General features: G+C 43.2%; 1 protein-coding gene across 1 annotated transcript in view; it reads right to left on the bottom strand.

Annotated features, from left to right (window-relative positions):
- LOC144595156 (TBC1 domain family member 4-like) overlaps window positions 1-15,610 on the bottom strand; it is a 177,847-nt gene that overhangs the window by 27,272 nt on the left and 134,965 nt on the right. Inside the window, 3 exon segments of the mRNA XM_078402293.1 lie at window positions 9,913-10,071; window positions 15,360-15,423; window positions 15,426-15,600. Coding sequence (XP_078258419.1) covers window positions 9,913-10,071; window positions 15,360-15,423; window positions 15,426-15,600 — 398 coding nt within the window.

Consider the following 15,610-nt stretch of genomic DNA (forward strand, 5'->3'; position numbering starts at 1 on the left):
TCCAAAGATTCTTGAAGTTAGCAACACAAATAGATCATGTCTAGATATATGGGATACTGCCCTCTATAAGTCAGATCATTTAATGCAAGAGCAGAGAAGCTATGCTCCAGTTTCATAAAACATTGGTCAGACTTCAACTGGGGTGTACAGATTAACGATTAGATTATTCTCATATCCACCAGTGAACATCGATATTCCTTATTCACATGAAGCTTAGTGGAACTGTCAATATATGTTGTGCTTTTCAATATTGTCCTGACCTTGGTGGTTGAAATCTTATGTGGCTCCTATGTTCTTTATGTTAAACTATCCAGGCACCTGATTGATATAGGGCCAGAGGGTCTGTAGAATGGTCCCGACCCAAAATATTGTCTGTTCATTTGCTCCACAGATTCTGCCTGACCCACTGAATTCCTCTAGCACTTTATTCTATTTAATTATACCAAGCATTGTATATTTGCAGAAACAATATGCCGCAAAATCTGTATCTCCACACAACGCAAGTCCAGCACTGCTCCTAATCTTAATTTCTTTGGTTTGCCTTCACAGCAGATTTCTTGCAATACATATAACTTATAGAACATAGAACAGTACAGCACAGGAAAAGGCCCTTTGTTACAGAAGGTCTGTGCCGAACATGATGCCAAGACCAACCCTGATCTGCTCGCACATAACCATATCCCTCCATTCCCTGCATACCCACACACCTATCCAACATTCTCTTAAACGCCACTACTGTATCTGTCTCCACCACCACCTCTGGCAACACGTTCCATTCACTCACCGCCTTCTGTGTTAAAAACCTACCCCGACATCTGCTTTCAACTTTGCTCGTCTCACCTTAAAGCTATGCCCTCCAGTACTTCGTATTTGCATCCTGGGAAATAGGTTCTGACTGTCTGCCCTACCTCTGCCTCTCATCGTTTTATATCCCCCCTCTCTCTGGTCTCCGCACAATCTCCGGTGTTGTAGTGAAAACAATCCAATTCTGTCCAATCTCTCCCTGGAGCTAATACCCTCAAACCCAGCACCAGTCTGGTAATCCAAGCACCATTCTGACAAGTACTCAGTCTGATTATCACTACTGTAAGGACACTGAACATTCTTTGAAGGGACAAGTTGTGTAGGAAAATAAATGCAGATGCTGGTACAAATCGAAGGTATCACAAAATGCTGGAGTAACTCAGCGGGTCAGGCAGCATCTCTGGAGAAAAGGAATGGGTGACTTTTCGGGTCGAGATCATTCTTCAGACTGATGTGAAGAAGGGTCTCGGCCCAAAACGTCACCCATTCCTTCTCTCCAGAGATGCTGCCCGACCCGCTGAGTTACTCCAGCAGTTTGTGATACCAGTCTTTGAAGGGAGGTATGTTAGCCATAAAAAATATATACCACTGAAAATAATACTCTACTTGGAGTATGGTATAGACAGAGGACTTGAGTGATAGGGAATAGTGTCTTTGCAGTGTAGTCCAGATAACTGTGGGAGTCAGTAGGACTGAGCAACAGCCTCATAAACACTTCACGGGTTCATTGTTTAAAGAGGAAACATGAGTAACCTTGATGCTTTGTATAGGTCTGACTGCACAATAATGTAAAATAGGATGTGTACTGATTGCACTGAATTTCCTGCATATCCCTTTGAAATAAAAATGTTTGCCAAGAAAGTCCAGGACGGAGATGCAGTGGTTCTTGTCGAGGTTCACCCCAGGCAGCTACTCAACAGAGGACCTTGTGATCTACAGGGTGTTTCCAAGGACACATGCTGATGCTCATGAAAGGTCACCAGCTCACTGATGAAACTCATTGGTCTTTCAGTGTAAAAAATCCACAAGTGAAGACTGCCCTCTTGCACCTTCAAGGGTACTGAGGGACCTATTGAAGCTTGATGCAGTCATTGTAAAGGCTCTGTGGGGAAGGACCACAGTCTATTGTCACTGTTCTGCCACCACAGGCTATTGGTAACTGGACCCAGTAGAACAGCCTCTCCAACACTTTAGGAATATTCTGTTCAAAGAACAAATGTGAGAGGTGTTCACGCATTGTAAGAAAATGTATTGAATTGATAGTGCAATGAGCATGAGGAAAGGCATGTTCCAATTGTATACAATGTCGAAAGGAACAGCAGATGCTGGTTTAAACCAAAGATTTAAACCAGCAACGGACTGTTCCAGCTGCTACGGTCAGGCAAATGCCTCCGCTGTCACGTTGTGAAAACAGAGCGGATGAGACGGAGTTTCTTCCCACAGGCCATCAGGACTGTTAACTCTTATATCACCAGGGACTAATTTACTGCATTAATTTATTTTTTGTGTTGTGTCTTTTAAAAAAAAAATCTATTCTGTTTGTAGTTTTAGCACAATCCGCAGGCATTGCCACTTTCATTTCACTGCACATCTTGTATGTGTATGTGACAAATAAAGTAGACTTGACTTGATGATAGACACAAAATGTTGGAGTAACTCAGCGGAACAGGCAGCATCCCTGGAGAGAAGGAATGGGAGACGTTTTGGGTCGAGACCCTTCTTCAGACTTTCTATATAATGTATATCATGAATAAAGTATATTTTTGTAAAACAGAAACATCCAATTTTCTCTCTTTTTGAGTTTCTAGTAAGAATTCCAATCACAACTCTGCTCAGCCACAGTCTTGTCCTCAAGAGGCATAGAGACATAAAAGGCCATTCAGCCCTCCTTCCTCTCCTGTCTATCCACCACATTTGTAGATATTTCCAATGACAGGCACAATGTCAAGGCCAGAGGTTCATAAAACACAGATACACACCCTTTGGTCCATAAAGTTTGTAAAACTGCAGAGAATGGTAGGGAGGGAGTGGACTCTGATAGGGTAAAACCAGAGTGAGTGTAGGGATAAACTGGAAATAAGGTTATCTGGACAATTAGTGAATTTTTGATTTTCATTGCGTATCTACATTATTGCCATGTTTTGTCTTCTCCTTTTCACTGGACATGGACAAGCTGTTCTTCGGTTATTCAAGTTTCGGGGAAATTACAGTGTAAAATCTGAATTAAGAAATATCTTGCAAGACCACTAGGGTCTCTTTGGGATGTTTGTATTCTTTGAATAGTTAAGAGCAAGTCCTTTGTGAAAATCCCACATGACCTCAGGGCTTGTGGAAGAATTTTGGTCTGTTTACATCTTACATTCTCAGCAAATTCAACTTTGAACCCTGTTTAATTTGAGTAAAGCAAGATTAATCACGTTAAAATTTAAAAAAGCTGACTTATAAATGCCTCAGGCAGAGGCCTGGAAATAATATCCTGCAAAATGCACGACAAATATTTAACTACTTTATTTGACGTTTTATTAATTGTTGTTTCATGAGAGGGTTTAAAGTAATGATTAAAGGTCAGTATATGAACTCTGTAGGCCTTTGTAAAATATTAGTTAACATTCCAGATTCACGCTGTTTTTATTTTATTGAAATAATTTAATTAGTCATAGAGTCATGGCGTCTTACAGCATGGAAACAGGCCCTTCGGTCCAACTTGCCTACACCGGCCAACATGTCCCATCTACACTAGTTCCACCTGCCTGCATTTGGCTCATATCCCTCTAAGCCTATCCTATCCATGTAGCTGTCTAATGTTTCTTAAACATTGCGATGGTACCTGCCTCAACTACCTCCTCTGGCAGCTTGTTCCACCTACCACCCTCTGCGTGAAAAGGATGGTAGGCAAACATAATGGTATAGCAACAAAACGGTGAATTATCTAGGTGTATTCTTCTGGAGAGGTTAATGATTTTGTGAGATTTCACAGAGTTGGGGCTAGATTTAGTTTAGTTTAGAGATACGGTGTGGAAACAGGTCCTTCAGCCCCATCGAGTCCACGCTGACCAGCAATCATCCGTACACTAGTTCTATCCTACAAACTGAGGACAATTATATTTTATGGAAGCCAATTAACTTACAAACCTGCACGTCTTTGAAATGTGGGAGGAAACTGGAGAAATCCCATATGGTCACAAGGAGAATGTGCAAACACTTTACAGACTGCACCCATATACAGGGTTGAATCCGGGTCTCTGGCGCTGTAAGGCAGCAATTCTACCGCTGCGCCACCCCAGATGAGGTGGAGTTAAAGTGTGGATCCGGATCATATTGCTGGCCTAGATCATCACCTCTCCATAACTTTTTCATTGTTAGTTTAAAGATACAGCGTGGAAACAGGCCCAACAGGCCCTGCACATTAACATTATCCTACACACGAGGGACAATTTACAATTTTACCAAGCCAACTAGCCTACAAACCTGTATGTCTTTGGAGTGTAGGAGGGAACCAGAGCTCCCGGAGAAAACCCACGCAGGTCAAGGGGACAACATACAAACTCCGTATAGTCAGCAGCTGCAGTCAGGATTGAACCCGGGTCTCTGGCACCATGAGGCAGCAACTCTGCCGCTGTGACATTGTGCCATCCCTAACTTCTCAGCACACTGTGCAGGCCATTGTTATCAGCTGACATAAAAAACTATGGGATATTACTACTGGACTGCAGAAATTCCCCAATTTAGTAAGGAACTGTGTTCATGGAAACCATTTTGTTAAGGAAAATTACAAAAATTGAGAAGGCCGGGCAAAATGCATTGAGTGTATATCAGCACAGTAGGATCCTGTGCATGGACAGTAAAATGTAGCTTCATAAACTGAAGACACATACTGAAGAGTAAATGGAGGCACAAGGAACTACAGATGCTGGAATTTTGCGTAGAACTCAAAGGGCTGGAGGACATGGATAGGTGACATTTCATTTTGGGATCTTTCTTCAGACTGCAGAAGGGCCTGACCCGAAACGTCACCTATCCATGTCCTCCGGATATACTGCCTGACCCACTGAATTACTCCAGCACTTTGTGTAACCCTGAAGAATCAATGGTATTCTTGCAAAAATTTGTAGATCAAACACTAATAAATCAAGGAGTTATTGTTGGGCCGACAACAACAATTTAAGAGTGGGAAAAGGAGAAATTCCTAAACACAAGGGGACAGAGGTTCAGAATTAGCTGAATGGCAGAGCAGGCATGGTGACCATGTGGCCCACTACAGTTTCTGTTTCTTGTGTTCTTATGCACTGGCATAATACTGGTACAATACAGCTGTCTCCCACTGTTCTGCTCTAAGATATGTAGATTTTCCTTCCACCTCCAACCACCCATTGCCAGGACAGGCTAAGGCTGCTCTGGTCGTAAAGAAACAGCAATTTGTTGTACACGCATGTAATGAAAGATCAACAGTGACAATAAAAGCATAAGGGAGGAATAGGCATGGATTTTGGACGTGTCAATGCTTGTCTTGGCAATGTGAACTTTCAGAAGGAAGGTAAAGTCAACAGCACAATGCTGTGCAAATACCAGCACCTTGGCACACAATATTACCAGAGTCACTATGGTGCCAGTCTATCTGAAATCATTAAACATTGGTTCAGTCGAATAATGGCATGATTTTCTGTACCTTTGTATTGCTCAATGCGAAAATCAAACTCTTACTAAACTGGCGGAATTTGAGCATGGGGTAGGTAGAACATAAATAACTGTCATAGTACCCTGGCTAACGTAATGAATCATCCAGCAAACAGCACAAATGTGGCCACTTGCCAAGCTTACCATAGTGCCCGACATTGGTAATCCCGGTCTTATGCTTCAAAGTAGTCACTTTTTACAGTCCTTGATCCCATAAAAAGGAGTTGTGATATCCTGTTTCAATAAAGAGTATTTTAGGAATATCATCAACGCACCAGTGATACTGAGGCTTCCAAACTAGGGATGAGGAAAGATGCATGTGTCTTCATATAATTAACTTCATTCAATTGACAGATATGCCGCCTAATGTGCTATAATGATGTTCCTCATGATTTGGTTACTTCCTGTATGAATGGCATGATTCAACAGAGACACAAAGGGTTTTGAATAGTTTTAGTTTAGAGATACATCATTAAAGCAGGCCCTTCGGCCCACCAAGTCTACACCGACTACCAATCACCTGTTCACACTAGTTCTATGTTAACCCACTTTCGCATCCAATCCCTACACATTTGGGGCTATTTACAGCGGCCTGTTAACCTACAAACCCACACTGTGGGAGGAAACCGGAGCACCCAGAGGAAACGCACATTATCACAAAGAGAATGAACAAACTCCACACAGATAGTCTTCTCAGGGCAGGATCAAAACCGGGTCACTGACGCTGTGAGGCACCAGCTCTACCAGCTGCAACACTGTGCCACCATAATTGAATTGGTTCCTCAAGGAACCAGGGTCTCCTTTGCATCTGGGACCGCTGGACCCATGAGTAAAGAGTCAGAGCATTACAGAAAAGCAATGCTTTGCTCTTCCTGCCACAGTAACCCCCAACCTTTCAGGTGCTCCCCCCCCCCCCCCCCCCCCCACCCCCCCACACACACACACACACACACACCTATGGAAGGAGAGGGTTAAATCCCAGCAGATCTTGACCCAATGTGTGGGAAGGAACTGCAGAGTAACAGTAACAGCCCTGCAGCATCTCTGGAAAAAACGGATGAGTGATGTTTTGAGTCAGAACCCTTCTTCAGACTCAAGATCCGAGCTTGGTGAGCCCGAGAGTGCAAGTATGGGATATGGCTTTGCCTTACTTATGATAAAGACTTACTCATTCCTCCGTTGCAGTCGGGATTTGTGGTAGAGACTCTCCATCTATTTAGTCAACTCCTCCTGAAGGATGGCAATATAGTCTTAGCCCCAAAGGCAGGGGATTCTACCCATTATGTGAGGGTGCATATCTGGCTTAATTCTTATCACCACGACATTCCTCCTCCTCGCTGGCTTACAAGACTCTGGATCCCCAGCCACTGTAAGCCGTACTCCAAATCTAGGGATAAAGGTTCAGTGGAAGAAAATGGCACCACATTGATAGCCGAGCCGTGATCTTCATGAATGGCTGAGGGTGTCTGGGGACCTACTCCTTCGTCTACTTCTGTCATGTCCTCTTTGAAAAAAGCTGCACCGGGCCTGCTGCCATTAGTGGGAATACGACGTATATGACAGTCAGTGCAACTGCCAGCATCAGCTCTCGCCCCCATCCTTCTCAGTGCTCTCCCAACCCTTAACCCCTGGGCCATGGCTGAAGAGTTTTGGACAATGCTTTGCTCCAGAAAAGGCCCCATTTCAGCTGAAAGCACAAAATCAGGGCTCCCATGTCTGCGTGGAATGTAGTTGTCCCACCAGTTCACCTTTGGAGTGGCCAAATGATACTCCAAATGAGAGATTTTCTTGCAACTCTGTTCACACAAATAACAGGACTCACACAAATAATTCCAATCAGTTCCATGAACCTCTACCCCCACCTCTTCTGTGTAACAGTACAGTTGGGTGATGTTTATTCTTTTCTCAAGGTCAAGTACTTTTAATCGCAACCACAGAAAAACAGCCTGCCTCCAATCATGGTGTCATGTTTTGCCACATTTCCTAAAATAAGCCAAATGTAGTTTCTTGGAGAGTTGCCACCAATTGCCTGGGCCACTCAAGCTTAAATACAGGCAGCGTGGTGCTAAAGAGTCAGAATTGGATGGACGTCTCCAGACAGCGCTTCAGTCGATGTCTACAGACAGCATTGCAGCCAGAAAGCAAGCCCTAGTTCCTTCACCCAAATGTTTCATCTCTAATCAAGTCGGTCTGATTCCCCCACTACTAAATGTGCTTTACCAGGACCCAAGTTGTAAATTGCTTGAAGGAATTTATTGGACAATTCGGTAGTTTGTGCAGATGACAATACAGATTAATAAACATAAACAGAAGCTTAAAACCAGCACAGACGACCAAAGCACATCCTTCCAGCTCACGTAACAAGTCATGGGATGCCCTTGCTCAATGATCCAACCAAAACTGTCTACGTTTCCATTTGCCCATTTACTGGCCATCAGTCGCATATTCCTTTCATTCCTATCTTTTTAATCAGCATGAAAAATCCTCCTATTTGAGTTGCTTTCCTCCCTTGAACTCCGTTAGCTCTTGCTATCCCTGCCAAGAAGGCTGCTTGATCTTCTTCTCCAGCAATGCCCATTCCAAATCAACATCCAGAGAATCCATCTCCAAATGGAGAGATAACTGGATTTCTGTGTAGCCCAGGCTGTTACGTTTTACACATTAGTTTTCTCTGGGTTTAGTATTTAATAAAAAGACAATCATTCGTCTTTTCATATGAAGGAAACATCAATAAACTATTCCCTTGACAGAGGGATAGCCTAATTACAACCTTTACCAAATGCCAATCTACACTCAGACCCAATCGACTTAAGTTCTCCCTGTAGATGTGAAGAGAGTCTGTTGGCTTAGACTCAATTAATTTATATTCTCCCTGAGAGGTTTACAGGGTCTGGTTGTTCAGACCCAATCAACTTAACTTCTCCCTGTAGAAGTTTACAGGGTCTCTTGGTTCAGACCCAATCAATTAACCTTTTTTTTCCTGCAGTGGTTTACAGGGTCTATTGGCTCAGACCCAATCAACTTACCTTCTCCCTGTAGATGTGTACTCCGATCTGTGGAGACGACCAGAAATTCACAACGAGTTGACATCTCCCACTGGTATGCTGTGCCCCAAGGCTTACACCTTATAACCAGGAACAAGCTTGTTGCAACATGAACTCTTGTTTCTGACTATGTTGCTCGCGTAGTTTCAAATCAGATGAGAAAATACCAACAGCACTTGAAGAAACCATGCAAATCAAAGCAAGATTTTCACCTCCCTCAAATATCAACTGATACTAAATAATTAAAATTATTTTTACGTTAAAGATTTATAACTAAATCACTGCCTTGTTCTAAACCACGTCAATAGATTTATTTTACTGTGCGCACCATGATTTTGACTGGGTGACATTTGCATTACAATCATAAATGTTGAGCAAACCAACGATTTTAACATAAATAGCTAGAGATACTGTCAAGGACATTATTAACTGAAACAATTATTTTAAGCTGGCAATATTAACGCATTGGTATGCTTGGTATGGTGACCCTTGTTTTTGAAAGGTATTTCTGTCTTTGCAGGTCAATAAACTACATTAGATCATGTCTCACCTTCCAACCTCACTTTCCACAACCCTCAATAGCTTTTCCTATCAAAAATCCATTATGTCCAAGTATGATCTTTTGCAAGTGATTTATTAGGTGTTAACTGGTGAAATTCCTCCTCAGACTAAATCCTGATTTGTATGTAAAAAATAACTTATCCAGGTTGGGTTGCTGTGTGGTGGCTCCAAGTGGTACACTGCTTCTAAAATTTGGTTCCTTGGATTCGGATTTGTACAGTGACACACCTGGTAGAACTGCTGCCTCACAGCACCAGAGACCTGGTTTCAATCCTGATCTTGAGCGCTGTCTGTGTGGAGTTTGCACGTTTTCCCTGTGACTCTGGAGTGTTTCCTCCAAGTGCTCCAGATTCCTCCCACATCCCAAAGAAATGCAGGTTTGTCGGTTAATTGGCCTCTGTAAAATGCCCCGAGTGTGTCGGGTGTGGATGCAAAGTGGGATAACATAGAACTGGTGTGAACAGGTGATCGATGGTCAGCATGGACTCGGCGGGCCGAATGGCCTGTGTCCAAGCTGCATCTTTCAATCAATCAATCTAAAACAGAGAGCCTCACATTCAGCCAGTGCTGTACTGTACATGTGAGGCATATAACTCAAGATGAATTGCTCCCTGTACAGTTTACACTGAAGCAAAAGCAGATTACAAGGTGTAAGCCTACTACGACAGACTCGGAAACATTAATTCACTGCAGACCACAACTGTTAGAGTATCAAAGAGACAGTGTCAAACATCGGCTACAGCCACAAGCATGTCGATTAGTCAGGCGGACCAGGAACAGGTGGGGTGTTAAGGGCAGACTTTGCACGCATGTTGCAGGCCGCTCTCACCTCTTGGGGCTCCAGCTGTCCGACTGCAGGTGCAGCAGCCTGCTCGGGCTGGTGTAAAAGGACTTCAGGAAAGAAGGGGCAGACAGGGAGGTGGGAAGGCTGCTGGAGGTGCTTTCGCTCTCCGAGTTACAACGGCCACGTCTCACGATGTTGATGGGGCTGCGCGAGGGTAAAAAAGAGAAGGTGGAAAAACACAGGAGGCAGGAAGGAAAATAGTCAACCGGCAGTACGGAGAAGTGAGGGACAACGGTTCAGCGAATTAAATGGCTCCACTCTGGGAACAGGAGACGGCACAAGGTCCCCAAAAGAGAGAAAAAATAGAAATAAACAACAGACCTAACAATGAATTCTCATTTTGGGTTAATAGTCTGAGTTCTGACTCAGGTAACCCATCCAGACTCAACCCAATCAGCTTTTTCTCAACAGCCTTTAAAATTCAGTTTGACAAATGTTCATATTAGAAAGAAAAGATGGTCATGACCAGTGGGTTAACTTAAAAAGATCAGATCAATTCTTGTTGCTTTTATAATTGATCCCCCCCCCCCCCCCCCCACTGTCTCTTCTCTTTACTTTCTCTCTCCCCCTCTATATCTCTCCTTTCTCTCCCCCCTCTCTCTTTCTTTCTCTCTCCCCCATAACTCTCTGTCTTTCCCTCTCACGTACTATAGTTGAATTATCTGCTTTTCAGTGGACAGCACTCTTCCCTCTGAGCCAGAAGGCTGGGGATCTAAATTCTAACCCTGCAGTATACTTACAGCTGGAAGTTCTGGGGGAGTGCTGCACTATCAGATCAGATATTTAGTCAAGTCTCTTTACTGGGTGTAAAAAAACTAGGCGGGGGATGTGATAATGATCACAAAATCCATCCCATGCGGTTCATTAAGGGGTGTATATTAGGGGGAAAATATCCATTCTTCTACTTGGCTTTAAAGTTTTCCATGCCTCCAAGACCTTGGCTTACTACCACTTTCAAAGGAAGGCACTTGACGCTGAAGCGCTCAATTGGCACTGCAGTGGGACATCAGCCTACATGATGTGCTCAAGTATCTGCAGTGGGCAAAAACAGATAATCTTGAACTAACTTGGGGGCAAAAAACTTGATGCTGTCTCTGGTGTTAAATTGCCCCTAATACACAGGGCCTAGTTATTCCTCAGTTGGAGAAACATAGATAAATCACATTTCCTGCTTTTAAAATCTCCCTATGATTGGAAGCCTGATCTTTGCTATCTTAATTCAGCTGAACTATGATGAAGGGGATACTCCAGTTGGTTTGAACATTTTTTTTGGCCGAGAGAGAAAAAAAATCAGCCTCGGTTCTTATTCATGAGCCACTTCCAATTATTCTTCTTGGGATGTCATTGTCAAGCGAGGACAGGAAGCCCACCTCGCTCCACAGTTGAGATGCACACGCTGAAAGCTGCTGCAACTGGAATGATAACAAATCATTTCTGCCATAAGGAGGCTAGGGTCATTTTGTTGCACAAGTGTTGTGCATAACTAATGAAACGTTATAACTCTCAGCAGCTTGTCCGTGAGATCGTTGAGCATCTGGGAATCAATTCAAGGTAACATCACAGGCTGCCATGAATTGATTTATGGTGGCAATTTTGTGAAATTTGCCTGAATACCTTGCTTTTATTTTTAAAGATGTTAAACTTTTCAAATTATATGTTCCGCTGAATCATTCATCAGTATATTTTTATATTCGTTCAGAGCATTTTTTGTGATTTTGATTTCAAAACTTCCTAGGAAATAGTGGAATGTTAAAAATTCAGATATCTGCAACTTTAGTTGGAAATAATTAACAAACAGATTATAGTCACTCTAAGGACAAGCTCAAGAAATCATGCTTTTTATTTTTAAGTGGATGCTCCAATATATTATTTCAGAATTTCCTCTCTGGGGAAATCCCATGTATTTTAGCATTCCCAAGTTGGGAATACAAATCTGTATACATGTGATGCACTGCCATTTTTTAATTCACAAAATGCTAGAGTAACTCAGCAGGTCAGGCAGCATCTCGGGAGAGAAGGAATGGGTGACGTTTCGGGTCGAGACCCTTCTTCAGACGGAAGACTGCCATTCATGTGATGCACTGCCAGTCTGAAACCCTGGCATATCAGCATTGTCCTGAGATTGCTAAAGATGAATCATTTTCTCTCCTCTTTTGGGTCCTCCTAAATGATTTTCTGGCTGGGAGCCGAGGGAGACAGGCTGTTCTCAGATCTTTGTCAATTCACCCCTGGGATGTCATCCTCTGAAGCTTAGCACAAAATGCTGGAGAAACTCAGCGGGATCAGGCAACATCTTTGGAGAAGAGGAATAGGTGAAGTTTCGGGTCGAGACCCTTCTTCAGGCCCGAACTGACCCGAAACGTCACCTATTCCTTTTCTCCAAAGATGCTGCCTGACCCCGCTGAGTTACTCCAACATTTTGTGTCTATCTTCGGTGTAAACCACCATCTGCAGTTCTTTCCTACACATACTCTGAAGCTTCCTCGATTAGAGAAGGTACCCGCTTTCTTATTTTCCCTCTCCTCATCCTTGCCATAGTCAACTGGAGGATAACAGGGCTGAAAGCAACATCCAGTTCACAGAGTCACACATTCACAGTCACCTGCGGTGCAGAAGGTTCAAAGAGGATCAAGATACTTTATATTTAAAAGTTATCCTTGAAAACTCATGTGTATTTTTCATGCTGGGTTCGGAAATATTTTCTGATTTCTCTTCAGAAAGCAGAATGAAGAATGCACAGATGGAACATAGAATAGGAACATACCTTGCTCTGAATGCATAGCTAAGTTATCAGTCATATAAGCCCGCAAAGGGAACTCACCAAACTTACTGGAGAGTGAAAATTACATTATGGGCAAGTCTCAGGAGACTGGACCCAGTATCACTGTGTAGCACTCACTAAGATTAGGGAAATATCCACTTTCCTATCTTGATCCAGCAACCAGACTTCAGCATGAGATACAAACACCACATTGGAGAAAAAAGATTGATAAAAAATCCAGAGCATTGTAGATCAATGGAAAACATTATTATAGAAGGGACCAACCCTAACATGTATTTAAATGAAATTTAACACATCAAAGTAATTGTTTCTTTTATCTGCCATTCATTGATTCAATTTTAGTTTGATGAGCGACAGTTCACTTAGCAAAATAAATATGGGAGTAAAATTAAAATAAAATCATGAAAGCCACGCAAAATAAATAAAAAAATTAATCTTTCAAAAGGAAACGTAAATAAATTGATAAACATTATTCAGAGTCATTCAGGAGTAAACTTTAGTCTTGTCGGTAGAGAAACCAGTTCTACTGCACAGCTGCATTACAAGTTTCCTGCACTGACCGGATATCTTCAACATGCCACGGCCCGTTTGAAAAGTGATCTTATTTAACAATCACCAAGGAAAAGACAATATTTTCTTGCATCTAAATAATAACTAATACTAAAAGCATGCTTACAGCTAGCTTCGTTAGAAAGAGTTTACAAGTTGATAAGTTATAGGAACAGAATTAGGCCATTCAGCCCATCAAGTCTACTGCACCATTCATGGCTGATCTATCATTCCCCCTCAACCCCATTCTCCTGCCTTCTCCCCATAACCCTGACACCCTTACTAATCAAGAATCTGTCAATCTCTGCCTTACAAATATACATTGACTTGGCCTCCACAGCCGGCTGAGGCTGAGTGAGGGGAAAACCTTTCCTAATGAGTTTGGGAGACAATTAATTGACCACCGGTTGCAATTTTATTGTTATTAGGCTTGGATCAGAAATCACGTCTGGAATTCTGCACAATGAACCCATGGAACTGATTTGAGTTCTGGCTTGTGTGCCATAATTGCACATTTACCTTTTCTTTTAGTCTTGTTGGTCACCTGGGTTAATATTTATCGCTTAGAACAACAACTCTAGTTATTAGCTAATCTGCTGATGCATCTCAGATCTAAAGCACGGCACATGACATTCTCCTAATCAGTCCTTTTAAAGTCATCCCACCACAAGGTCGTCTAGCCAGGTAAGGTTTTACAAAATCACTGTCAGAGTACGTTTCCATTGTAAGTTTGAGCCTCCATGCCACTAACTGGCTTGGTTCCAAAATCCAATTGCAAAGATTGGCTGTGAACATGTGAGGTTTATGATATGCACGTCTTTTGTTCTGTTATTAACCTGCACGAGATAGCCCAGCTGTTGGCGGTTGTGCAGCAGAAAACAGAAACAGAAACATTATCAATAATCTCCAGGGTTACTGAATATACTTCCAATATCCCTACAAACAAGTGCAAGGAAGGATTTGGTGAATATTTTGAGATACACAAGACAGTGCCATTCGGAAGGAACGAATGAATGGGCTGGAGCTCTCCAAGGGTGACTAAAACGAGGCCCTGAATCATGAACAGTGCAACTTACGAGAGGTTCAGCAATCACCATTTGAAACGTCTTTGTATAATTTGTGTGCAGCTACACCAATTCACATGAAATTTTAATTCCTTGTCTTTCTCACTTAACAATTGCTGGGGATTTTTTGTCACGGCAGCTTATGGTGAGCAGGGGATTAATTTGAATCACCAAGGAACCCACGTGAGCTTAAGAAAGACCATTGTCGCTGCACCTTGTGATTTAACAACACCACGAAGCAAAGTGAGAACGTAGTTAAAGACGTATTGAATTTTTAAACGGAGCCCAATGATGGGCGACAACGCACTTCCCCTGACGATGATTGAAGCTGAGTCCACCAGAGATTTCAAGAGAGAATTTACGGGAAAATAACTTGCAGGGTTCAGGGTAAAGGAGAATGGTTGGATTGCACCACGTGGAAACTAAGGGCCAAAGGGCCTCATGTGCCGCAAAGATTCTGTGATTCTGCCATCCCGTTTTGAATTAATATCCCACAGAAGCAAGACACAAAATGCCGGAGTAACTCAGTGGGAGCGGGACAGGCAGCATCTCTGGAGAGAATGAATGGGTGATGTTTCGGTTCGAGACCCCGCTGAGTTTCTTCCCTGTCCCAGGAGCAGTTTCCTTCCACATGTTATCAGGCAACTGAACCATCCTACCACAACTAGAGAGGAGTGCTGAACTACTATCTACCTCTTTGATGTCCCTCGGACTATCCTTGATCGGACTGGCTGGCTTTACCATGCATTAAACTCAGGTTATTCCCTTACCATGTTTCTATACACTGTAAATGGATCGATTGTGATCATGTAATTGTGCTTCTGCAGACTGGTAAGCACGCAACAAAATGCTTCTGACTGTACCTCGGTACAAGTGACCATAAACTAAACTGAAACAGAGTTACTCCAGCATTTTGTGTCTCATCTTCGGTGTAAACCAGCACCTGCAGTTCCTTCCTGCACCTAATATTCCACCGCTCCTTACATCCTGCACACAGAGCTCCTCTGCCACTGCCTCCTCACGCACAAGCATCCTACCTGCTCTGTAATATCTCCGACTGCTGGCGAGTGATGGGCGACTTGGCCTGGTGCGGCTTCTCATTGGAAAGCTGATCCTCCGCTTGCTGCTCGAGGGCGGGTGGCTGAAGGTGTGCGCCCGTCTCCGGAACAGCGGCGAGTCGGGGTCTTGTTCCCCGAAGGGCTGGCCCAGCGACGAGAGAGGGGATGCCCGAGGACTGACTGGCGGAGATCCAGGAGGAGAATCCCCGGGGGAACCGTCCTGGGTAGAA

Source organism: Rhinoraja longicauda, chromosome 7, assembly GCF_053455715.1.
Source record: "Rhinoraja longicauda isolate Sanriku21f chromosome 7, sRhiLon1.1, whole genome shotgun sequence".
NCBI lineage: Eukaryota > Metazoa > Chordata > Chondrichthyes > Rajiformes > Arhynchobatidae > Rhinoraja > Rhinoraja longicauda.